We start from the raw sequence: 27,754 nt of genomic DNA on the forward strand, positions 1-27,754 counted from the left end.
GATCAACTCAAGTGCGTGTTTTGCTTCACGATGGAGAGAGGGGTTACAGCTAGAAGTAGGACAACTACAAATACGATGGAAAGCGAGTCTGAAATAAGACGAGATAACCGAAGCCAAACCCCCCTCGGACTGGACCGACATGGTGATGATGGCTCTGAAGCTAGCCTGCAAAGTATCCTCAAAGAAATACGGGAGTTCAGAAGAGACGACTGGCCACAGCTATCAGACATTAAAAAAGAGTTAGAGAGCAAACGACAGACTAGATGAAGTGGAGGAGAGAATCGAAGAAACCGAGATGGTACTTCAGGCAGCATCAACGTTAATTAAGATGCTAGCACAGCGCCAAGCTAATCTGGAGGCTAAGCTAATTGACCAGGAGGGTCGAGCGCAGAGAGATAACGTAAGGATCTATGGGATACCGGAGAATAAAGAGGGCAGCGATATGGCTGGTTTTGCTGATTTTGGCTCAAAATCAGCAAAACTCCTGGCAAGAAAGCTACAAAACAAGTGGATAACACAATATACAAAAGAGATCCAAATTCTAAAAATATACAATACAGTCAATACAATACAAAGCCACCCTGGCCTCTGTAGTTCGGGTCCTTTGACCCAGGAACCCGGAAGTCCTGCAGTAAACAAACACTGAAGCAACGGGAAAATGCAGCTCTCGCCTACACGATCACAGATACGTAAAATAAAAGACCTGAACTTAACTAGTGTGTGTGTGTGTGTGTGTGTGTGTGTGTGCTGTTCTATGATTACTGTAATGGTGTAGGGTCAGAAAAGACTATAGATAAGCGTACCCATTGCACAATAACGCTACAAACACCTGCAGAGTTATTTAGCTGCTGGCTCGTTATTTTGGCCACTTCAGGTCGCCCCGTATGCATTCGTTTAATGGTCTTCTGCGTGTTAAATAGTTTCAAATTTATAATAAAGTAAATACTTTGATTTATTTGGTGAATACTGATGAAGTCACGGGGGGGGTTGGCCAAGGGAAGGGCAGTGCGCCACTAAAAGCGCCCGTGGAGAACACTGCTGGGCATTTTCCGCGAGACTTACCAGTTTTTTTTCTGCGAAGCCGAAATTGAACAGCGTTCGCTTTCATTTTTTCGCGGTCACCATCATGCTATACCATACAGGATAGGGTCGCCATCTTACCATGTGGGAACCATGTGATATGCTATAATTTAATATGTGCGAAATGATTGGACGATATAAGAAGGATTAGCCAATCGGTTCCCACCTTTTATCTAGTCACATGTACACAGCATCAGCAACCAAACGGCGTGCAGGTAACAGCGTTCCTTATCAAGTAAGTCCGACGAGAAAGTTTGAACAATTACGGGAAAATTGCATTTGGCCAAAAAACAACCGATTCAGACGTCATTACAACCGATGATTTCGATCGGCAATCGGTTACTAATGAAAACCCTGTTAAACACAGATGAGTCAGGTTTCTTTTTTCTTTTTTTCCTTAAACCAGTAAAACCTTTACACCTCTTGTAGACTCGATGTCAAGAATAATCAAAAATAGCTTTAATAATTGGTCAGAGTTAATAATATCTTGTGATTGGACAAGAGAAGGGAGACAGTCCATCATCAGACACATCATCTTTAAAGTCAGTATTAAATCTGTTGATGAAGTGTGTGTCATTGTGTCTCTGCAGGTTGGATGGTTGTGGTGTCTCAGATGAAGGCTGTGCTGCTCTGAGTTCAGCTCTGAGATCAAACCCCTCACACCTGAGAGACCTGGATCTGTCCTATAATAATCTGGGAGACTCAGGAGTGAAGCGTCTCTCTGCTGGACTGGAGAATCCTCACTGTAAACTGGAGACACTGGGGTAAGATCATCTCTCTGAGAGTCACATGACCTGCTCCTCAGTAAGACCCATTCTCTAATAGTGAGACTGAAGCAGAGGTTTTAGCTTCATCATCAGTGTCCTGAGGAGGAAGATTGTTTCTGTTCACTGCACACTGATGATTTGTCACAGAGTCTTTGGGTCAGATGGACGTATGTGAGAAGCTGCAGCACAAAACGGGACTTGATCCGACTGCGATGTGTCTGAACTCACTGTGAAATTTACTACAACACTGTAACGAATCCCACAAACTGCACCTGAGACTCAAACTAACTGCCCTCTGTGTGAGCAGCAGTGACATGGTGGAAATGATCTCGGGAATACAAAATTTGAAAACTAAAATGAGACGTTAATGCCAAAGAATTGATGAAAAAACTTTGCTTTTAAATTAAAAAAATTAAATGGAGCCGATCATAGTAACTGTCTTTCTGTTGATTTTTGAATAATTCAAATAACGTAATATAGTAATAAATATAGCCACAAGCAGCGATCATCGGGATCCAAGCAATAAGGAGCCAAGTGAGACCACACCCGCTTTTAAATTTCTTACTTGAGAGGTTCTTAAAGCGAGACGGCCTTTCGATTTCATAAAATCGGTGAAATTTAGTTACGTCTGAAATGTGGTGATTGTGATATCTGTTTATTTCTGTAATATCTCACAAAAGAATGGCTACATACCACATGACAGGTAAGGCAATCAGGTAAGTTTCTAACATAATTCTAACATAATTCCTTTTACAGGTTACCAAACTAAATCATCTAGAAACAACAAATACTAAGTCATACAGCAACCTAAATATGGCTCCTACACTACCATACATTGAAAAATGCACCAATTTGAACAGCCACAAAATGTTTCTTTCTAAATAACAGGTGATTTAAAAATCTATATTTCACTACTTGTGTTTGCAGAAACATTTTTGAAGCCTTTGACATGACCTGGTTTTCTGCGTTCATTAATAATAAAACATGGTCTAATCTTCATCCAAGTCAGAAGAGTCGACAAACCCATTCTGTCTAAAGAAAACACACTCGCACTTGTTCTTGTCAGTCCTGAATAAACCATTTAAACATCCACACTCTGGGTTTTAAAGTGTGTGACCCTCTCTGATAACGACTTCTCCAAAAGCCAATTAGAGTCCGACCCTGTTCTATAAAATACACACACAGTCTGATTACTGACCGTCTGATCTTCTCAGGAAAGAGCTGTTCATGTGAACTCTGATTAAAGAGAGATTTTGTAGAGATGTGTGAAGCAGGAAAACGTGACTAAAACAGCGTTTGTAAAGAGCGAGTGTGTGTGACTCGGTCCACAGGAAGATAAATTGTCTCCAAACAGAGCAGATTCAGTGCTGTTGCTCCTCTGCCTAAGATCGAGGCATCCTGCAAAAATCACTCCAAGAGCACAGCGTGGAATACTGAAGGAGGAGAAAGAGAAAGCAAAGGAGAGCAGAACAGCTGCAGAAATCTCTAGAACTCACTAAAGTCTCTGTTCATGTGTCCACTGGAAGAAACAACACTGAACAATAAAACTGTTCTAAATTACAGAGAAAGTCTGTTTAACAAAACCAATGAAAATCATTTCCATCCAACACTAATCAGGTATTCTTCTACAGACTGAACGATTATGGAGCGATATTCTCTCTCTCTCACACACACACACACACACACACACACACACACACACACACACCTCGAATTTAAAGACACGAAGCGAATCTTGATCATAAACTGAGACAGTGAAGTGTGTGTCATTGTGTCTCTGCAGGTTGGGGCGGTGTGGTGTCTCAGATGAAGGCTGTGCTGCTCTCGCTTCAGCTCTGAGATCAAACCCCTCACACCTGAGAGACCTGGATCTGTCTGGGAATAAAATCGGAGTCTCAGGAAAGAATCTGCTCTCTGCTCTTGAGGATGATAAACATTACAAACTACAGACACTGGGGTGAGTAATGACTTTTTTAGTTCAATGTTGGGGAAGAAAAATCTTTTAACCTCGTTATCATTTTTGTTTAAGTTCAGTAAAGATCACATGACCAGACCATGAAATGAAACCAGTTTTGGAAATGTTCACTGTGTTCTATTTAATCAGATGTGGGTTTTTTCCTTCTCACAATTACCTTTAATGTTGTTTAGTGTTCATTAAAGTGTTGATTGAAAATGACTCTGAAAGCAGAAGACAGGGAGTCAGTCCGAGTCTCCAAAATGTCCCGTCTGAGTGCATGAGAGTGATTGTAAATGAGCACCTCGTCTCCTTGTGACACCCTGCTGTCTCTGACTTCATCCTGCTGCTTTTGTCTGAATAAGATGATCTCGGCTTTTCCCTGTTTCTGATCAGCAGCACACTTTCTTCTCAACTCTCCTCAAAACTCAGTAAAATGATCCTCTTTAATGCCACACGGCCACAAATGTGTGATTTAAGGAGCCACTTGACTCACTCTGACGCTCCTTCCTGCTCTCCACCTCCACACCGTGTCTTCTGTCCTTCCTGTAAACTTCACCTCGGCTTCTTCTTAAAGTCTGCACTTAAATCTACATGTAGAACAAGAGATCAAACCCACCGCAGTGGGAGTTACTGTTTAAAAAGCTCCAAAGCCTGGGATTGGATAAGAGCAGTGATGTGATGGGAAACGTCTGCTCACTTTCCTGTTAGATCTTGTGGAAGTTCTCGTTTGTTGGAGCTAAATGTTAGATCTTATAGAAGACTGAATAAATGTTGGATTAAATTATAAACAGGAGATGATTATAATGTTTCTCTTGGAGCAGAGATGATTACATGCTGGTGGTCATGAAGTACCGCAGTCCAGAGTGTGTGGATTAATCCAGATGTTTTTCTTTTCTTTTCAGGTTTTGATGAACATCTGTGTGTGTGTGTGATGAAGACTCGTGTTCCTGCAGTTCCATGTTGGAAATGAGCTCTTTATTAGGAACAACTTGTGACCTGCATGAAACTGCTTACAGTACTCTGCGCAATTTATCAGTCAAATCCATTCCAAAGAAATAAAAATATAGTGTTTTTTTATTTTTATTGTATAAAACTAGTTTGTGTATTTAAATTTCTGCAACAGTTCAATAAACTTATATCTCGTATCAGAATATATATATGAACTTATTTGCGTGCTGTACATTATTCCTTGGTGTTTCAGGTGTAATGGTGTACATACACACACACACACACACACACACACACACACTGAAAGAAACTCGACAGTTTTTACAAAATACCAAAAACAGCCAGTTCTGTGTCAGTTTTACTAGAAACTATTGAAGCATATTCTAAAGTGTCTGGTTATTGCATCAATTGGCACAAATCAGAAGCCATGCCAGTGTCTCAAACTTGTTCACATGATCAGCTATCCGCTTTTAATTTCAAATGGTTACCAAAGGGGATGAAATATTTAGGTATAGAATTAGACCCAGACATAAGGGAAATTATGACAACTAACATGGAAAAAGTCTCACTCTCATCTCATCATCTGTAGCCGCTTTATCCTGTTCTACAGGGTCGCGGGCGGGCTGGAGCCTATCCCAGCTGACTACAGGCGAAAGGCGGGGTACACCCTGGACAAGTCGCCAGGTCATCACAGGGCTGACACATAGACACAGACAACCATTCACACTCACATTCACACCTACGCTCAATTTAGAGTCACCAGTTAACCTAACCTGCATGTCTTTGGACTGTGGGGGAAACCGGAGCACCCGGAGGAAACCCACGCGGACACGGGGAGAACATGCAAACTCCGCACAGAAAGGCCCTCGCCAGCCACGGGGCTCGAACCTGGACCTTCTTGCTGTGAGGCGACAGCGCTAACCACTACACCACCATGCCACCCCACTTGGAAAAAGTATTAAATAAAAGCTGAATTGGATAATTGGAGTAAATTACACCTGACATTATGGGGTAAAGTAAATGCAATAAAAATGGTTGTGGCACCACAAATAAATTACCTAACCGGGATGATACCCATATGCATTCCAAAGCAACTATTAGTAAGATATGACAAAATGATAATTTCTTTGGGGTGGGGAAAAAAACTCGAATTCGTTTGGATAAATTATGTGAGTCCAAGAAGAGAGGGGGTTTATCATTACTAAACATAAAATATTACAGTGTTGCATTTGATATGTCCAAGCTTACAGGACATTGGGACGAAGCTGGTGCTGACCTGGACTGGGTCCTGACTGAGTGGGAACTCGCCTCCCCCTTTAAACCTATTGAGGTTCCAGCACAAACAGTTAAAAATGAGAAAAATTAGGTGAGCAATCCTATTCTAGAACATTCAAAAATGGTTTGGCAGGAGGTACATAAGAGATGTAAAATTTCTCAGTATACTCAAAAATATGCATCCATGTGGCATAACCCGAAAATAAAGATAGACAGACAGTCTATCTATTGGGCTCAGTGGCTAAGAAAAGACATCAGAATAATAGATGATCTATTTGAAAATGGCAATTTTCTTTCATATATCAGATTTAAAGAAAAATTTAATTTGGAGGGCAGAGGCCACTTTTGGAAGTACTTACAAATTAGACACTGTATTAAAGAGGTTGTTCCTGTTGGTCAGGATAGAAGTGCGGTTGAATGCTACTTACCGTACAACTACCCAAAATGCATCATAAGGTTTCAAGATGGTCTGAGATGTGTCCTTGGACAAATAATAATGGTTGCAATAATCTGGAGATGATATGGGAGAAAGATTTGTCTTGTACACTAGATGAAAAAAACATGGGAGGGGATTCTTTCCAACACTGAAGAATACATAAGAGAAGCCAGAGGCAAATTTATTCAGTATAAAATAATTCATAGATATTATTTTACCCCATCAAGACTTAACAGAATGGGTTTACTTTTTTTTGGAACTTCTTTTTATTTCCATTTGTCATGTGCAGTCATATATCTTATATACAGTACAATAAAAACAAAACAAAGCAAGTATATCCACAGGTACGAAAGTCTTGAGTCATTAGTCCATGGGTCTCCAATCTTGCCCATCATGTGCAGAGTGAAATGAGAATCTACACCAAGAGTCCACATACAATTAGAGATGTTACAAAACTGGATTGATTCACAATCTACAAACACTTTGGCATTACTCCGCAAATGGCCATTTTCACAGTCTTATTCAAGGTAGGGAAGAAAAGAGAAAAAACAATAATAATAATAATAATAATAATAATAAATACAATGACATAAAAAATAAATAAAAAATAATGATTAAATAAATAAAAAAACAAATGACCCAAAGAAAAAAAAATTATATTAAATTAAAATGCAAGGCAACTGGGGCCCATTTATTTATAAAAGCATCTATTTTTAAATGTAATGATGCAGTCAAGTATTCCATATTGTAAACATCTTGGATTCTTTCTCGCCATTGTATTATTGTTGGGGAATGTGGTTTTAACCAGGAGACTGTAATTACTGTTTGCTATCAGGAGAAGAATTCTCAATAAATCTGCCTGGTTATTTTCTTTCCAGTTAGGGCTACTGGTTATTTTATGTCCATGGCTACATGAATTTTCCCAATGTTCATCAGAAATTATAACGTTCATCTCTAACTCCCATTTTCCTTTGATGTCCAGATTATTGTTTTTTAAATCATCTTGCAATATCCTATAGATGTGTGATATGAACTTTGTTTTAATTGTGCCTTCAATGGTTGAAATAAAGAAATGTTCCATAACAGATGCTGGGTTACAAAGGGTCTCCCATTCTTGATGTGCGTGTAAGTAATGTCTTATTTGTAAGATTCTAAAAAAATCCTGGTTTGGTAAATCAAATTTGTTCTGGAGTTGTTCAAATGATCTAAGAGTATGTCCCTCAAACAGCTGGTCTAGAACCACTAAACCTGCCTCTTCCCATCTCTTAAAGCCTCCATCAAGTCCAGCTGGGGGGAAATCTATGTTGTTTGCTATCCTTACAGCCCTGGATAGTTTTTTCCTCACAATTGACCATATTTTTAGAGTATTTTTTAATCCAAATATTATTAATTTTCCCCTTTCCCCACTGATCTTGGTTCAGGAATGAAATTGAGTCTAATGGCATATCAGGACAATCGCTCTGTTCCATTCCTACCCATATCGTATCAGCGTCCCGGGATATCCAAGCAACCATTGACTTAAGTTGAGCTGCCCAATAATACATTTTCAAGTTAGGAAGATCTAGACCTCCATTGGCTTTTGAGCATAGTAGTGTTTTAAATTTAACTCTGGGTGCTTTGCTTTGCCATATAAATTTTGATAGCCATTTATCAATTGTGGGCGGCACGGTGGTGTAGTGGTTAGCGCTGTCGCCTCACAGCAAGAAGGTCCGGGTGCGAGCCCCGTGGCCAGCGAGGGCCTTTCTGTGTGGAGTTTGCATGTTCTCCCCATGTCCGCGTGGGTTTCCCCCACAGTCCAAAGACATGCAGGTTAGGTTAACTGGTGGCTCTAAATTGAGCATAGGTGTGAATGTGAGTGTGAATGGTTGTCTGTGTCTATGTGTCAGCCCTGTGATGACCTGGCGACTTGTCCAGGGTGAACCCCGCCTTTCACCCGTAGTCAGCTGGGATAGGCTCCAGCTTGCCTGCGACCCTGTAGAACAGGATAAAGCGGCTACAGATAATGAGCTGAGATTTATCAATTGTATTGAAGGTGGAGGTCGAGACATATATGGGTCGTGACTGAAAAAGAAAACGTAATCTTGGTATAATGTTCATCCTTATCGCCTCTATTCGCCCTATGAGGGATAGTGGTATAATTTCCCATCTTGCAAGGTCCACTTTTATTTGGCCCATCAGTTTGCCATAATTAAGTTTAAATAGTTTTGCTAAATCTGTTGTTATTATGATTCCCAAGTACCTAAAACCTTGTGACCAACGACAGTGAAGTTTACCTGATAACTGTGTGGGCCAGTTTCCATTTAGCATCATTGCCTCTGATTTTGAATGGTTAATCTGATAACCAGAAAGCTGTCCATAACTTTTTAATGTATCCATTAGTGAAGGAACAGAGACTATTGGGTCAGCTATATAGGCCAGTAAATCGTTTGCATAGATTGATGTCTTGTGTTCTCTATTACTCATGTCTCTAATTCCTTTAATATCCACATTTTGTCTTATGGAGGCTGCCAATGGCTCAATATTTATAGCAAAGCGCAGGGGACTTAGGCAATCTCCCTGCCTCACCCCCCTCTGTACGTCAAAAAACTCAGAGCAGCAACCATTTACTCCGACACGTGCCTGTGGACTTTTATATATGACTCTGACCCAGTCTACAAACTTTGAATGAAATCCCATCACAGATAATGTTTTGTTCAGAAAGTCCCAGTTTACAGTATCAAATGCTTTTTGAGCGTCAAAACTAATTAGCATAGATGTCTGCCTTTGTTTCTTGGCACATTTTGTAATTTATTTGTAACACAGTTTGTAATTTATTCTTTTAATTGATAGGTAACTGCCATGCTCCTTCTGGCAGGGGGACTACCAATGGAAATTAGCCTTTTGGCTATAATTGGGTGCATTTACATTTTCTTTGTAAAATGTCAATTAATGTACAATGTCCCTCTATAACAAATAAAAGTTAAATAAATAAATAAAATAAACATGTAATAATGTTTAGGCTGGGCTGCCAACTCTCACGCAATGAGCGTGAGACACACGCATTTGATTGTCTTCACACACTCACGCCATACCTCCGATTTCTCAGACTAGAAAAAAATCTAGTTTATCTATCTGATCTCGGCTACCCATTGCGTCGCGCCAACCACTTGCGATCGATTAATTACGCCTTACGCACGACTAAACAGGCAGAGAGGTGTTCCCTTCTGTACACACTCCCCTATGGTAGGTGGCGCATCTAATGATGCTGCACTTGCCGGAAGTTGGATAATTGCCTACCGTCAATTTAGAGGAAGAGGAGAGAGAAGAAGGTGTCCGAGTTAAAGACGGGTGTCTCAGACAAGTTTGTACATATGCACGCCAATGTGTGGCGTTACTGGTGTAATTATGAACTTATATAAAGTTTCTTAATCGTTTTAGCCTATAAGTGTTGTGAGAATATTTAATGCCATATCGAGAGCTGTGTACTAGGCATTCCGGTATCTATGACATCTGATGACAAACACTAACAAAACATCAGCCTTCCTTCACCAAAGAATTGCCTCAGCATTTGAGAAATGGAACGAGCTGAAGCACATCCTTACTGATCGTGAAATCTATCTAAGTATGCGAATGAAGTTTTTAACCTCCTGTGTCCGCTCAAGGCTGCTCTACAGTGTTCAAGCGTGGGATCTCACATCAGCAGAGACCCAAAAGTTAGAGGTGATCTGGAACAGCTTCCTGAGAAAAAGGATCGCGGGAGGCTTTGCCCGTAAGAATGCTCCACCGAAAAACAAACAACGAAAGGGCGTGGACTCATCCTCCCTCGTTGATGGACAGCTTGACTGGGCATATAAAATCTCAAACAGTAAGCTTCAGAGCATCACCGGCTCTACACCGATAAAACACTGCTACCAGACCAAACATCTACAGTATCTTGCACACATCTGTCGGATGAGCAACGACTCCCTACTGAAGAAAGTCCTTTTCGATAGAAGAACTAACTGGAATAAGATGGAGGAATGCCTGAATATGGACAAAAAACAGATCTTGAAAATGATGATGCACAAGACTGACTTCATACAGCTGTTGGCCTCTTGTTTTCCATCAGCCAAGCAGCTGCCCCCCAAGGCCGACCACGTGCCACGCGGGAAAACACGATGATGATGATGATGCTGCTAAATCATTATAGGCCTACTGCCATGCCACAGCCTCTATCTTCCCCAACAAGCAGCACGGGAGAGCACCTCCTTAGCACACGGTTATTAAGGCGCATTTTTAGTTTGTTTACTGTATGTTATCATACTTTATGACTTTATTTGAAGCTATACTGGAAATGTTGTAAAATAAAGCAAGTAAGAGATAATATTACAAATGCAAGAAGAGCCATTAGCCACCATATCTATTGTTTATTTACAGGGTATTTATTTTTAATTATTTATGATGTATGTAATTTTTCAGTTAAAGTAAATAAAGCATGGTCACCTGTAATATCAAAGAACTTGAACTTCTTGTGAATAATAATAAAAAAAAAAAAAGAATATACTGAGGAGACAGGGTTTCAAAGAGGGCAAGACAGGTAGAGAATATTTGTCAGATAACAGGCCCTGACGAATGCTCTATTACTAATAAGAAACATAGATAAGAAATAAATTAATAAGAAATATATTAATATAGCTTATTTAAGTATGACCAAAATTTTTAAGCCCAACTTTGTGTGCACATTCCCACCTATGGCCAAGGTTCAGCTTTTTGTGTTTCAATACTGTTCAAACTTAATCATTTTAATGTTTCTTGTAGCACATGCACATTTTGCTTACTGTTTAAGCATTTTATTTGTTCTTTTGCTGTTGATATTTTTCCCCATGCCAATCTTCTGCTGAACCCAGTGGTGGGGAAAGCCCTTAAATGCATAATGAATAGTCAGTGAGGGACAATCTTATTTTTGCAACAGTTATTAAAACTTAACATTTAGTTTCAATTCAGAAGGTGTTTAGGCTTAGCTGATGAAATATTTTCAAACATGAACTTGCCTTTAAATCTGAAACACAGGTCTATAGAGATCTTGCATGTGACGTCACAGCCGATCCAGATTGTGACAGACGCCATCGTGTCGGTCAAACACCATATTCCGCCTTCTACTTCTACTTCTGGTTCTACTTCTGCTTTTACTTCTACCTTTTCTTCTGGAAAACCCTACTATATACAATTCTACTACAACGGCTGCGGCTACAAGCTCTCCCTACCTGTGCACGGTTTTTATGTTTTTTGTGTGTATTTTTGCGTGTTGTTCGTCTGTACCGGACTTCAATATCCACTACAACCGTATGGACTTACTGGACATTGGTTTCCAGCAGAAAATGATGGTTTGTAGTGATTTCCATCGCATGCACAACATTCCGGACGAGAAAAAAAAAAAAAAACATCATTCCGGACGAGACCAGATTGCGAAACCAGCGGGGTCTCCGTGGATTGTTATCGGAAGCAAAGCGAAGGAGGCAGCGCGGGGAGCCGAAGCAAAAGCGAGGCTACAGGCAGAGCCGGCCTGTTGACTAAGCTCAGAAAACAGCCACTCAAACCTCCACTGCCAAGCCTCTACCTCTCCAACGCCAGATCCATGTAAACAACACGGACGATTTGGAATTACCTTATTCTATAATCGACTGGTCAGTGCTATACTCAATACTTAAGTGACTTACCCATCCAGTGAGGATCATTTTCTTGTTTACAAGATGCCACATCTGAGTCGCTGACAAATCCTGAATTTCTGTAAAGATAACTGTCCAGAGATTTATAAGCACGCAGTGCTTCACCACTGAACAGCGAGGGAAAGTTGATGAGGTAATCATACACGTCCGGGTATTCCGCTGGCAGTTCAAAATCGGGTCGTGAAAACTCCGTCCGGAAAGCCATAAGGGTCACAAATCTGTAGGTCGTTTATTTTAGACATATATCTAGTTATCTGTTCATTAGAAAAATGAGCCGTGTAGTCCGTCGGTTGAAATTGATCCATTCTGTACACGAGTGCAGCAGTATTCAGCGGTGTTTTTGACCGACACGATGGCGGTTGTGTACTTTCCGGTCACGTGACTGCAAGATCTCTATAGGCATAGGCGGTTTTAAACGGGGGCCAGGGGGGGCCAGTGCCCCTGTAAAATTGCTCCTGGCCCCTGTTGTGGCCCCTGTGCTGAACAGGTAACAAGATTTATTAATTTTGACGTGCGCTGGCTCGAAGATCGGAACTGACATGACGGAGTGTTCTACACGGACTCCTTAAAGCGCTACACGCACACTGTTACCTGCAGCAGAAAGACCAGCAGCAGCGCGAATTGTAAACTTCGGATGTGAGAGATAACAGCTGCAGCCTGCAAGGACTAGGTTACTGCAAAGAGGCGAAGGTAAGGAAAATTATTCAATTTCGTAACGTCAGTGTTTGCACATATCCGTGTTTTACTGTTGTTGTTCACTACAATAATAAATCCGTTTTATTGCGCTTTCTTAAAAGTGTGTTGCACAGCAATAAGTAGCCTAACTTAATATTTTTGGGAAATGGGTAAAATAACCGACAGTGTTTAACCTTCTTGTAAAACTTTAATGGCCTTTTGATATGTAGAGGCTACATGTAGAGGCCTCTCCGTTTACTTTTTAGTATAGACAGACCTGGCGCCAGACACGGACTGACGGACGGGCCTTGAATTGCTTTGGGGGGGCACATTTTATACGCCAAGCCAGGGCAACACAACTGTTTCTAGCAACCCAGGAGAGCAGCACAGACGTGACGAGTTAAATATTCTAAGAAACCTATAAAGCAACCAAAACAACTTTCCAAAATGTATCAAACATTGCTCAGCATATTAAAAGTTTTTTTTTGCTCCGCTGGCCTCACAACGCACAAAGCTGATTTCGGGTATCTACCGGAAGATGTCGTGATATGATCCCGTCCAGCAATAAAATGTGATTGGCTGAGACAGCTGCTGATTTACCCAGATACCATTTGAAGAAAAAATGCGATTGGTCGGTTGGTTCATTCCATTACATTAACCCATTGGTTCCCAAGAAATATTAGTCCACGTTTATAGCAATGATCCAGAAATTATTACTAGTGTTTCTGTACTCACGGATAATAATGAATGAACCGATCAGCCGATTTCGAATAGTTTCAATACATTTTAAATTGAGCACATTTTAATTTATTATTGTTATACTGAAAAACTTTGACTTGTAGTTTACGGGGTTTTTTTGAGGGGGAAAAAAAAACAAAGAAGAAGAAGCTGTGACGGGCTCCTATCAGGCCAAGTGCGGTCACTCGCCGGCCACTTTCAGGCATCTTTTTCGGATTAGTGAGACCAGACCCTCTGAACATGAATGGGGAGATATCAATACTGGACTCTGTGAAAACTAACGGTCGCGAAGAGCATATGATTGAAATCGCCATGAAAAGTTGATTATACTTGAGTGTTAGGTTGGTTCTCATGACTCAGAAAAAGCTTTAAAATCCACTTTTCTCGTGGATTATTTTGACACTGCGCAGGCGCAGTACTTCTATAACGGCAGGAGAGGGACAGCGGAGCACGAAGCTGCAAGATGATTGGAAAGCTGTTGGTTCAGATCGACATATGATTAGTTGTTGGCAGCGGAACAGGCGGGATATTTGCAGACCCGTACTGCCGTCAGAGACAGTTGATTAGAATGTTTGCTGCCGTTACGAACTGTCCCCATTCATTTCTATGGACGATTTCTTCAGTGACCTGTCTCCTATGAAAAAAAGTCTCTGCTCTGGGTTCCAGCAGGGCGGGCCCACATGAGTCTCAGGGCGGGCACGGCCCCCTAAGGCCCGCCCATGGCGCCGGGCCTGAGTATAGACCTACTGTAGGCTATCATCATGGAAAGGAGCAAGAAGGACATTATGTCCTTTTTTGCCCGTTGGCAAAAAGCAACATAGAGAGAGTAAGGAAGATGAAGATTATGAAAGAGGAGAGAGAGCCAGAGGTGGAGAGAGAGCCAGAGGTGGTGGTTGGAGAGGTGGAAAGTGAGGCATCTGAAAGGCAATCTGAGAGTGAGGATGAAGACATTCAGGATCAGATTGAGGGACAGAATGAGGGACAACCCAACAAGTCATTGGGACAACCAGATTCACCATGCATATCAAGTACAGCACAGGTTTGTGATGTTGAACAAATGTACAGGGAGTGCAGAATTATTAGGCAAGTTGTATTTTTGAGGATTAGTTTTATTATTGAAAAACAACTATGTTCTTGATGAACCCAAAAGACTCATAAATATCAAAGCTGAGTATTTTTGGAAGTTGGAGTAGGGCTTTCTTAGTTTTAGCTATCTTAGGAGGATATCTGTGTGTGCAGGTGACTATAACTGTGCATAATTATTAGGCAACTTAACAAAAAACAAACATATACCCATTTCACTCATTTATTTTCACCAGGGAAACCAATATAACAACTCAACATTCACTAATATACATTGCTGGCATTCAAAAAAAAAACAAAAACAAATCAGTGACTAATATAGCCGCCTTTCTTTACAAGGACACTCAAAAGCCTGCCATCCATGGATTCGGTCAGTGTTTTGATCTTTTTGCGATCAACATTGCGTGCAGCAGCAACCACAGCCTCCCAGACACTGTTCAGAGATGTGTACTGTTTCCCCTCCTTGTAGATCTCACATTTGATGAGGGACCACAGGTTTTCTATGGGGTTCAGATCAGGTGAACAAGGAGGCCACGTCATTAATCTTTCTTCCTTTAGATCCTTCCTGGCCAGCCATGCTGTGGAGTACTTGGATGCGTGTGATGGAGCATTGTCCTGCATGAAAATCATGTTTTTCTTGAAGGATGCTGACTTCTTCCTGTACCACTGCTTGAAGAAGGTGTCTTCCAAAAACTGACAATAGGACTGGGAGTTGAGCTTGACGCCATCCTCAACCCGAAAAGGTCCCACAAGCTCATCTTTGATGATACCAGCCCATACCAGTACCCCACCTCCACCTTGCTGGCGTCTGAGTCGGACTGGAGCTCTCTGCCCTTTGCTGATCCAGCCACGAGCCCATCCATCTGGCCCATCAAGACTCACTCTCATTTCATCTGTCCATAAGACCTTAGAAAAATCAGTCTTGTGATACTTCTTGGCCCAGTCTTGACGTTTCATCTTGTGTGTCTTGTTCAGTGGTGGTCGTTTTTCAGCCTTTGTTACCTTGGCCATGTCCCTGAGTATTGCACACCTTGTGCTTTTTGACACTCCAGTGATGTTGCAGCTCTGAAATATGGCAAAACTGGTGGCGAGTGGCATCTTGGCAGCTTCACGCTTGACTTTCCTCAGTTCACGGGCAGTTAGTTTGCGCCTTTTTTTTTCAACGCGCTTCTTGCAACCCTGTTGACTATTTTGAATGAAGCGCTTGATTGTTCGATGGTCACACTTCAAAAGCTGGGCAATTTTAAGAGTGCTCCATCCCTTTGCAATATATGTCACTATTTTTGACTTTTCTGAGTCCGTCAAATCCCTCTTCTAACCCATTTTGCCAAAGGAAAGGAAGTTGCCTAATAATTTTGCACACCTGATATAGGGTGTTGATGTCATTAGACCACACCCCTTTTCATTACAGAGATGCACATCACCTGGTATGCTTAATTGGTAGGAGGCTTTCAAGCCTATGCAGCTTGGAGTAGGCCAACATGCATAGAGAGGGTAATGTGGTCAACATACTCATTTGCCTAATAATTCTGCACTCCCTGTATGTGTGTGAGCAGTGTCGACCTAAAATTCATATAGCCTACCCTGAAAGTGTGAAGTCTGAATAATAATTAATAAATATAAAATACAAATAATAGATATAATAATAAATTAATAAATGAATAATGATAAATAAATGAATAATGATAGATAAATGTTGTTCTCAGTAGCACTCTCATATTTACTGTATTCATCTTTCTCCAGATATCAGCAAGTGCTTGGACGACACTCCATTGCAGCCACGTCTGAAGAAAAGGTTCATTGTATGCAAAAATAGAAATCTTATTTTACAAAAAAAAGAAACATGGTTTTAAGATTTACTGAGCACAATTTATTTTATGTTTAGGCTATTGAGACAGAATGTTTATCTCATTGTATTTATGCTCAATGTATTTTGTTTTGGTTTTAAATAAACTAAACAAAACATTTTGAACGCTTAAATATTGCCATGTTTTGCTCATATGTGCCCCCCTGAAAAAACACTGGCCCCACCTCGGCCCCCCTAGTAATTTTGGTCTAGAACCGCCACTGACAGGAACATTGGTGTAACAGACCGCGTTCAGCGGCAGGTCGAAGGCAAGGAAGGACGGACAAGGACTGACTCCAACTCACTTTTATTCTGGTGAAACAGAAAATAATACAATGCAGCTGCTGTACATTTGTAGATCTGTAACCTCCAGCGTAGACAACTCTTTCTAGCTGGAGTAAGCATCGTGTGCAAAAACCCAACCTACTGCAGCTGCAAAAATACACCACTAGGTGGCTCCAAACTCGTATAAATCACAAGAACCAAATATTTTAAGTGAAATTCACCAAGGACATTTCCAACTCTGTTACATTGGCAGTCATCTGTAGTTTTCTAGTGTGGGGGCTTTTAAGCCAAAACTTGGTGCTTTTGTTGGCCACAAGCTGAAGGCCTGGCAAGTCAGGGTGTGTAAGAATGTAGGTATGGCACAGCAGGCCACTCCAAAAATCAACCAGAATGCAGGAACATCTACTAAATCCAAAATCTCAACCCCCCCATTGTCCATCTCCAGCTGGACGACCCACAGACAAAACACCAGAATGCAGGGGGACAAGTGAATATCAAACTGAATACAAAATTTCCACTTACTGCATGGTGTGCGGAAAAATTTTGCGGTCGACGCCCCCCCCCCCCAAAAAAAAGTTGGCAGCCCTGGTTTAGGGTTCTTCTGATATTATTGGGTATGAACCCTGTCTGGTCCAGATTGATGAGGTTTGTAATATGTTTTTGAATTCTCTGTGCTAAAATACTGGTCAGTAATTTCTGGTCATTGCAAATCAAACTAATGGGTCTATGGCCCTCACAGAGTGTTGGGTCCTTTCCCTCTTTATGAATCACAGATATTATAGCCTGTGACCATGTCTCGGGCGGGTTGTCCTGAGATAGAGAGTATCTAAAGACCCTTGTTAGTATTGGTATTAGGTCATCTACAAAGCATTTATAGAACTCTCCTGACAATCCATCCACACCTGGGGATTTATTGTTTTTCAGCCTTTTTATTGCTTCTCTTATTTCTGTTTCAGTGATTGCTGATATCATTTGGTTTGACGCCTCTTCTGGTAATGAAGGGAGGTCCAAACTAGCAAGGAAGGTCTCAATGTTGTCTAGTGTTGGTTTTGGTTTAGTTTCTCTGTATAGGTTCTGATAGAATGAGGCAAAGGCATCTGCCACTTCTTTAGGGTGAGATACCATTTTTCCAATAGCAGGATGAGTAACTTTGGAGACAGTACGATCAGCCTGAGCTTTACGTAGCTGGAAAGCTAGAAGGTGGCTAGCTCTATTCCCCATTTCATAATATCTTTGTTTGGTGAACCTTAAGGCTCCCTCTGCTTTATAAGACAAGAGCTTATCTAAGGATTTTCTTGTCTCTTTAAGCTCTGACAAGATGTTACTTGCTCCTGTGGTCTTGTGTTGTATTTCCATTTGTTTTATTTTATAGTTTAAATTGTTCCTCCAGTCGTTGTCTCTTTAGTCTTGATGATATTTGGATAATTTTCCCTCTAATGATTGCTTTCGCACCCTCCCATAAAATGGAGGAGTTAACCTCACTGTTGTCATTAATCTCAAAGTATTCTTTTAAGTGTTGTCTTAATTCTTTTACTGTTTCTGCATTGTTTAGTAGTGATACATTTAACCTCCAGTATCTGAAAAAGGAATGAGCACCTAAATATGCTTTCAGTATCACAGGAGCATGATCACTCAGAGTTATCGGTTCTATATGACAATCTATGACTTATATATTTATTGCTGGGGGAGACAGAAAAAGTCAATCCCTGAGTAACTATTATGAACCTTGGAGAAAAAACGAAAATCTTTCCCCTTTGGATTCTTAGCTCTCCACGGGTCTATAAGTCCTAATCCAGAGAACAGATTATTCAAAGTCTGCGTCTTTATATTCTGCAGCCCTTTTTCTAGTGGCGTCTTGTCCAACTTCCCATTTTGTACAGCATTAAAACCTCTTCCAATTATTAGTAAACCCCTTGAGTTATCTGCAATGATGTTAGCAATTTCCCTGAAGAAGCCTGAATCATATTCGTTTGGGGCATATACATTCAAGATGGATATCTCTATGCCTCCAACTGTCCCAATCACCATGACATATCTTCCTGATTTATCCTGCACTACTTTCTCGGTGCAAAAGGCCAAAGTTTTACTGATTAAGATGGCGACTCCTCTGTTTTTACCATTTGAAGCACTGTATACCAAGTTCACCCATGCTCCTCTTAATTTTGTATGCTCAATCTCTGTTAAACGTGTTTCCTGTAGTAATGCAACTGAGCATTGTGTCTTTTTCAATTGAGTGATTATTTTTTTCCTTTTGATTGGATGGTTTAGTCCATGGACGTTGTAAGTTGTTATAATTAATTTATCCATGTGGATATAAAAACCTCTTTAAGCTGATTATCAAAAACATATTTTCCCAAAAGTGTACCTGTATTTGTAAGACATGCATGACCGCATAGAAATATTGTACGGTAACATCTAATTCCTTGAAAAATAAACACAATTTTTGAACAACAAAACTGACTTCCAAAAACCCGACCGACTTGAAGAACGTAAAATCAGTCTCAACAAGGACGGAGAGTTGTGACATTCTCGCCGGGGATGTACACACAGTGTTTTCGCAATTAGGCATGCACATTGCCTGTGCTAAGGCCTCTCCAGGGAAGAGAGAGAGAAAAAAATACAATAAAATAATTTTTAAAAAAATAGATAAATAAATAGCCTAGGCCTACAAGAGATGGTGCGAAAGTGAAACTCCTCGCATGAGGAGAACTTTAACTCAGGTTTTTTAAACTGTTGCTAGCCAGAATATCTTTTAAACAGTCAGCTACATCATGTCCTGATACGGTTTTTTACTACTACTCACAGTTATTCTTGTTAGCTCATTGTTCGTCATGCAGAAAGCACTTCAGGTCCGCGCTGGCCATAGGTTTTTTTTTTTTTCCAAATGTATTTATTTGGTTTTTCTTCAAAGAACCACAACAATACAAACGTGGATAGAAAAAAAAAACAAAACACTCGCACTCTCACACACAAAGAAAATAAAAAAATGAAAAGAAAATAAATGAAAAGTACAGACAGTGGTACAGGTAGTAGGTGGTATGAGAGTTTCTTACACATGTTTCATTTCAAATATCTGTTTACAGATTCAAGTTCAGTTCAAAATATATTGGATATCAGTCCAGGGCTAGAAGAAATTGAGGGCCTCCTACAAATTCCAGAAAGGATGACCACATATCCTCAAACACAGAGTAATTTCCTTTCATTGAGTAGGTAATTTTTTCCATTGGCAAAACTTGTACAATGTTCTCAAGCCAACATTTCACACTCGGACTCAATATAGATTTCCAGCCTTGTGATATAGTCCGTCTGGCCTCCAGTAAACAGAGGGTGACCATCTTCCTGTCGGCTGAATTGAGCTTAATGTCCTTAGGGAAAAGTCCTAGTATGCATAGTTTAGGACATATAGGGAGGTCCGTCTCAATTATAGAGGAAAGAACAAGGATAACCTCTTTCCAGAATCCTTGTACCTTTGAGCATGACCAAAGACAATAGATGAGTGTGCCTTTACATATTTCACACTTAACACATACATCAGGAGTGTTTACATTAAATTTGTGTAGAATTTCAGGTGTTATATAAAGCCTCATGATCCACTTATATTGTATAAGTTTGAGACCAGCATTACATGTTTGTGTTTGTGATTTCTTGCATACAGTTTACCATTCAGCATCAGTTATTTCCTGCTTCAGGTCAATGCACCATGCAAGCCTCTTTTCCTCAGAGGATTCTGAGGATCCCTGTAGCAGTGTCTTATAAAACATAGAAATAACCCCTCTTTGCCGCATGAACACAGCAATGTTTTCTACTGCACATAGTTCAGGTAAAGAGATATTATTTTGGGTCTTATGAATAAAATCTCTGATTTGTAGATATTTGAAAAAATGCTTAGCAGGCAAGTCATACTTTTGCTTGATAGTTTCAAACGACATTAATACACCATCTTGAAATAGGTCTGCTATTTTGGCAAGACCTTTATCAGCCCAAAGTTTAAATCCCTTGTCCAGTGTTGCAGGTGGGAAGTTCTCATTTCCCCAGATTGGGGTAAATTGTGATAATTTTGAGATATTGCACAAGTATTTATGGACCTCATGCCACACATGTATTGTATTTCTTACAAAGGGATTATCTGTGGATTTCTTAAGCTTCCCTGGTTTTGCTGAGTACAAATACAGCTGGAGAGGTAAGTTGGTAGATGTGAGACTTTCTATATCAACCCAAGACAGGCTTAAATGAGATTTAAACCAGAAAGAGGCTGTCCACAGCTGACATGCCCAGTAGTATAGTTTGAGGTTAAGAAGTTTTAGTCCTCCTCTATCAAAGGGCAAGTAAAGGAGGGTAAGACGAAGTCTTGCTCTGCGGTTGTTCCATATGAAGTCTCTGAAGATTTTATTCATGTTCGTAAAAAAGTTTGGTGGTGATGGAAGTGGTAAACACTGAAATAGGTATAAAAACTTAGGAAGGATTGACATTTTCAGACTATTGATTCGGCCGACCATAGAGATTGGCATTGCAGACCATCTTTTTATCATATTGGTCACTGCAGTAATTACTGGTTTGTAATTGCAGGATACTAGATCTTCTGGTATGGGTGTAATTTTGATTCCCAAGTATGTAAAGCTGTCAGTGTTGGTGAATGTGGTTTGTATCGGTGGGGTGATTCTTTCTGACTTATTAAGAAACAGAATATTTGATTTTGACTCATTAACTTTATAACCTGAAAAGGAGCCAAATATGTTTATTAATTTCAGGAGATTAGGAATTGAATCTTGTAACTGTGTCAGGAACAGAACTATATCGTCAGCAAAAAGACCTATTTTGTTCTCAGCTTCTCCTAGTCTAATGCCCGTTATACTAGTGCTTTGTCTGACTGTGATGGCAAGAGGTTCTATTGCTAGCGCAAACAAAAGGGGCGATAGAGGGCAGCCTTGTCTCGTCCCTTGCTGCAGCTGAAAGGGTTCAGAGGTGACAAAATTCGTTGTGACTGCTGCGCTGGGAGATCAATACAGCACTTTCACAAAGTTGCAAAAGTAATCACCAAACCCAAATCGCCCAAGAATGTTAAACAAATATCCGTGTTCTACTCTGTCGAACGCATTTTTTGCATTGAGGGAAACTATTGCCGTATTAGTGCATCCCTTTTTCGCATGGATAATATTTAGTACTCTGTGAATGTTGTGAAAGGCTGGACGGTCTTTAATGAAGCCGTTTTGATCAGGCGCTATTAAGGAGGGAAGATGTTTTTCCAGACGCCTTGCAAAAACCTTTGCAATAATTTTAGAGTCTGAATTTATCAATGATATTGGACGATATGATCCGCATTCGGTGTGCGGTTTGTTTGGTTTTAATATCAGTGATATAGTAGCATTGCATAGGGAAGGTGGTAAATGTCCCGTGTCAACTGATTCAACTACCATATCAAATAGCGGTGGCACCAGCTTCTTCTTGAAAAGTTTAAAAATATCTATAGGAAGTCTGTCAGGACCTGGTGCTTTGCCTCCGCTCATAAAAACAAGTGTTTCAAAAATCTCCTCTTGCGTGATAGGAGAATCTAGCTTCTGCTTAGCCACGTCTTCTAAGAGAGGGATGGATAGTTTGTCTAAGAATGCATTTTGATCATTAGGATACTGAGCTTCCGAAGCATAGAGTTTCATATAATAGTCTCGGAAAGCATTGTTGATTTCTGCTGGGTTAGTTGTAACCTCACCTTCGTTTTTTTCTATTTCGGTGATTGTCCTTTCCTGTGTCAGAGACTTAAGACGCCAAGCTAATAACTTTCCAGTGGATTCTCCCTGCTCGTAGTAGTTTTGCTTCAGCCTAGTAATGTTTGATAGGGCTTTATTAGCTGTTAATTCGTTGTATTTAGCTCTCAGTTCTGCGAGTTTTTGAGTATTCTCTGGAGTATTATTTATGACGCTCTCCCTTTCCAATTCTTTAATGTCACATTCTAGTTCTGTCATAAGGAGGTGTGTTCGGTTAGATTTGTTACTCGTGTAAGAAATCATCTGTCCTCTAATAAAAGCTTTAAATGCTTCCCACCTAATAGAAGCTGAGGTTTCGTGTGTATTTGTAGCGAAGAATATGTCAATGTTAGCTTCCACAAATTGTATAAAATACTGGTCGTTTAGCCACCGTGGGCTAAGCTGCCACAGTGACTGTCCTTTAGAGTATGAATTATAGCGGTAATGTAGAAATAAAAGGGCATGGTCTGAGAGAACAATACCTTTATGCCCACAATCACAAACAAAATCTTTAAGTGATTCGGATATTAAGTAGTAGTCTATGCGCGACTGGGTCGAGTAAGTGCTTGAAATACAGGAGAATTCTTGAGTTGTTGGATTCCTACATCTCCAAATATTGCACAGGTGGAGCTTTGACATAAAGTGCGCGATCGATTTGCGGGATCTGGTATGAGAAGGGTCCACTCTTGTTGATCGGTCTAAGTAAGGGTTAAGCGTACAGTTAAAATCGCCGCCCATTATTATTTCTCCCTGCAAAGAAGACACGGTCATGAATAAGTTGTTGAAGAATGAGTCGTCATCGCTGTTGGGACCATATATATTGGCCAGAATAATATCCTGATTCATTGAAGAGCCCTTAACTATAACGAATCTACCCATGGGGTCTAAGATAATTTTGTGCATTCTAAAAGGGACTGATTTATGAATTAGAACCGCAACCCCTCTCGCCTGTGAAGAGTGACAAGAAGCAATGACTTGACCAGGCCATCTTCTCTTAATGCGTATTATTTCATCCGCTAATAAATGTGTTTCTTGGATATATACAACTTTGGCTTGAATATGTTTAATTCTAGCTAGAACTTGCTTAATTTTAACTAATTTCCTCAGGCCCCTGACGTTCCATGTCACTATATTAAGATATGGGGGGACTGTCATATCCCAAATCTAAATGTATCTGTCAGCAGTGTTGTTACATCTTCTACCTGACCATGATAAAACCTCCTACCATTCAAAAGAAAAAATAAAAGAACAAGAACACAAAAAACACCTGCCCCCCCCTCGGTAACGGAGAAGGAGCTCTCCTATTCCCCTGTGCCCCCTAATTGCACAGACCCCTCTCACACGAACATTACTGATCCTTACGTATAAGGAGCAGGAAAAAAAAATCCAATATGAACTTAACCTGTGCTCGCAATATCAAATAACACCTCCATAACCAGGTTATCACATGTTGGCTATGACACAGTGGCTAATAACCAAAGATTAATGCTAACTGAATTATTTATCAATTTAAGGTTTAAGCCTACCAACATCTCAGTCCATACTCTCTGCGGGTGGAGACCGTTCCTTCTGTACTGTTTTGATGTAATCTTGCACCTCGGCTGGAGTCAGAAATGTTAAAGTCTCACCACCGTCGAGGTAGATTTTCATCTTAGCTGGATATTGCATTCCAAACTCAATGCTGAGGTTGTGAAGATCAGCCTTTACCCCACCAAACTTTCTCCGCTGTTGTTGGACCTCTGGGGGGAGATCGGGGAAAAACATCAGTCAATTGCCTTCGAACTGCAGAGGTTTCTTCTCACGGGCAGCCGTCATCACTCGGTCCTTGTCGGTCAGCCAACGGACCGTGATGAGGATTGTGCAGGGTGGAGGAGTGCGTCTTCCCGCTATCCTTGTGGACAGTGGAAGTCTGAAGGCCTCGTCGACAAACAGAGGATCTTGAAAATTTTCTGAGCCAAGGACTTTTGGCAACCACTCGGCGAGAAACAAAGCCAAATCTCGTCCCCTCTTGGTCCCCTCTGGCAAGCCTACCAGTCTCAAGTTCAAGCGGCGTTGACGACTCTCCATAGCCTCCACTGTCTTGGTGAGTGCTAGCACGTCTCGTTGCGAGCTAGTGGCCTTAGCATCGAGGTCGCTTATCTGATCCTCCGCAGAACTAATACGCGTTTCTGCGTGATCGAGTCTTTCAGAAAATGAGTTTATAGCTTCCTTGATCCCTTGGTTCGATGTTATGACTTCTTGGAGTTGAGTGGTAAAATCCTTTCGAAGAGCTTGAATAGCTGCTAAGATTTCTTCATCTCTGTTGCTGCTAGCTTCGTCTAGCTCCTCGTCATCGCTTTTATTGTTTCCTTTTCTTTCTTTCGATTTAGTCGGCATAATTTCGACGGATATTAGTTTAAATCTTCGTTATTCAGTTATATATATTTGGAGGGTTAACATTAAGATAATTGACAGAGGTATTTCACAGAGCACAAGGTCCATGCGGCCGCTCACTCCCACGTCATCACCCCCTGTTTTATCCCCTGTATCCGCGCTGGTCATAGTTAGGTTCGCCCTGTTTGTCGCAGGTGCTTGCACCCAGTTATTGTGCAAAAGTTCCATCTGGAGCTTTTCCCGTTGGTCAACTTGAACATGAATACCCATTTCTTCCAGTACCGTTGAGGCGTCCGCGAGGGTTGCAAAGGTCTTTACTCCTGATTCCAGGTGAATTTTCAGCTTCGTGGGGAAAGGTGACTGTGCTTTTATATTCTTCTCTTTAAGCTGTTTTATCACGTCTCTTACTTGTTTCCGCTTCCTCTGTATATCTGTTGTATAGTCCTGGTTGAAGAATATCTTTTGTCCTTCATGTGTCACCCTCCTCTGTGTTTCCATGCCTCTTGAATGACTGTTTCTTTGACTCTGTAGTTGAGGAACCTGACGATAATGGATCTCGGTGGGCCTGAATCTTTCGGTTTCATGGTCAATGAGCGATGCGCCCTCACTTTGTTCAGGTTCAGTTCTTCTGGTAGGGCCAGTGAGGTTTGAATAAGGTTGGTTATGAAGCCGACCATATGGTCCTTTTCCTCGCCCTCCCTCACCCCATAAATTCGGAGGTTATTCCATCTTGCTCTGGATTCTAGGTCCTCACATTTAGCTGAGAGGTTAGCGTCTCGTTGTAATAGGTAGCGAAGGGCTCTCTCGTGTCGTCGTGCTTTATCTTCTGTGTCGCTCAATCTCTGCTCAACTTCTGTCATACGCCGCTCAAGTTTTGACGTTCTTTCAGCAATTTCACTCAGAGCGGATTCCACTCTAACTAATGATTCTCTGGTTTGTTTAGAGGCCTCTGCATGCTCTCTTCTTAACGTACGTAGCTCTTCTAGTGCGCCCGCCATGTTGTCTTCTTTACTGAGTTCTGTATCGTTTTGGTTTTGCTTGCCGCTTTTACATTTTTTAGTTGCTTTTCTGCTTCCTTTCGAAGAGCAGACATCATGTTTACTTGTTGTGAGTAGTATAAATTACACGTATTGTAAATGAATAAATTTTGGCTAGGTTTTTTTAAGTTCTCCTCAGGAGCTAAAAGATCAGGCTGTTGCTCCCATCACGACATCACCAGAAGTCCAGAATGGGTTTACTTAATAATGATCTATGCTGGAAGTGTGGGGAAAAAAGTGGCACTTATATCCATGTATTATGGGAATGTTCTAAGATCCTCCCCTTAAGGGAAAACTTTATAGATTATATGAGCAAATGGTTAAATTGTGAACTTCCCAGGTCACCAAGATTATGTCTCCTCGGAGACAGAACTATAATACCCCAGTTAAACAAATATATTTTTAGAATATTAAAAACTGGCATGTGCACGGACTATTCTGAGGTGTTGGAGGGAGCCTCAAGCTCCTACACTGAATATGTGGAAAACCCAGATGATGGGGACTGTGGCTTGCGAGATGATGTTGGGGAGATTAAACTGTGAAAATGATAATGATGAAAGAAAAATGGGATAGTTTTGGTGGCCAGATGTGTTGAGTCGCCTACCCTGCCTACCTACTTACCTGCCTGTCTTGTTTTTATTTATTTATTTATTTATTTATTGATTGATTGATTGATTGATTGATTGATTATTATTAGATTAGATAGAACTTTATTGATCCCTTTGGGCGGGTTCCCTCAGGGAAATTAAAATTCCAGTAGCATCATTACAGGATAAACAGAGAATAGAAATAGAGAAAAACTTCTAGATAAATTAAATTAGGTATTTGCATATACAAATATAAAAAAGAATAAGAATAAGATATGGGGAAGATGGGAAAAAACATTTGTCTGTTTGTATTTTTGTTTGCAATAATGAAAATATAATAACTTTGAATTATTAAAAAAAACTTTTCGGTGAATAACATACACATTGGAGAACACAGCTCAGTCTCGTTACTGGCCATCTGCAAAACACACAGAAACACACATTAATAGACAGCCAGTAATTAGACACAGGCGTAACTCATCACGTTACCTCATCACATTACCTGCTGGTTCAACCCAACTCCTTGCCGTTCACAGCTGACACTTGACCACATCCTTGCTGTTACAGAAGTGTTAAACATTGGTCAAATAACCCAGATTCAACCCTTGTCTTTGGTATGAAAGAGGCAGAAGTAACATCCTCATGAATGCCAGGACCCAAGGTTTCCCAGCAGAACATTGCCCAGCACATCACACCATCTCCATAGGCTTGCCTTCTACCCATAGAGCATCCTCTTCCCCAGGTAAACGGTGGTGGACAGGGGTCAGCATGGGCATTCTGACCGGTCTGCAGCTACACAGCCCCATACACAGCAAGCTGTGATGCACTGTGTGTTCTGACATCTTTCTATCAGAGCCAGCATGAACTTTTTCAGGAACGCTACAGTAGCTCTTCTGTGGGATCAGACCTGACAGGCTAGCCTTCATTCCCTACACGAATCAGTGAACCTTGAGCGCCCATGACCCTGTTGCCAGTTCACCAGTTGTCCTTCCTTTAACCACTTTTGGTACATACTAACAGGTACTAACCACCGCATACCAGGAACATCTCACAAACCAGCTGATTTGGAGATGCTCTGACCCAGTCATCTAGCCATCACAATTTGGCCCTCATAAAAAAGTGGCACAGATCCTTACACTTGCCCATTTTTTCTGCTTCCATCACATCAACTTTGAGAACTAACTGTTCACTTGCTGTCTAATAGACCACACCCCTTAAGAGGTGCCATTGTAATGAGATAATCAA

The 27,754-nt window shown here is 40.8% G+C and overlaps 1 protein-coding gene and 1 pseudogene across 29 annotated transcripts in view; one reads left to right on the top strand and one right to left on the bottom strand.

Annotated features, from left to right (window-relative positions):
• LOC132900331 (NACHT, LRR and PYD domains-containing protein 12-like) overlaps positions 1-27,754 on the top strand; it is a 664,923-nt gene that overhangs the window by 245,360 nt on the left and 391,809 nt on the right. For 26 of the 29 annotated variants that reach the window (XM_060942350.1, XM_060942341.1, XM_060942358.1 and 23 more), the window contains one exon: positions 1,671-1,844. The exons of 1 other annotated variant lie outside the window; for it this stretch is intronic. In XM_060942350.1, coding sequence (XP_060798333.1) covers positions 1,671-1,844 — 174 coding nt within the window. Of the gene's footprint in view, positions 1-1,670; positions 1,845-3,630; positions 3,805-4,706; positions 5,270-27,754 lie in introns of those variants that run through there. 2 more of the 29 variants (XM_060942363.1, XM_060942362.1) reach the window with 2 other exon arrangements.
• LOC132900998 (uncharacterized) overlaps positions 26,917-27,754 on the bottom strand; it is a 60,890-nt pseudogene continuing 60,052 nt past the window's right edge.

Source organism: Neoarius graeffei, chromosome 16, assembly GCF_027579695.1.
Source record: "Neoarius graeffei isolate fNeoGra1 chromosome 16, fNeoGra1.pri, whole genome shotgun sequence".
Classification (NCBI taxonomy): domain Eukaryota; kingdom Metazoa; phylum Chordata; class Actinopteri; order Siluriformes; family Ariidae; genus Neoarius; species Neoarius graeffei.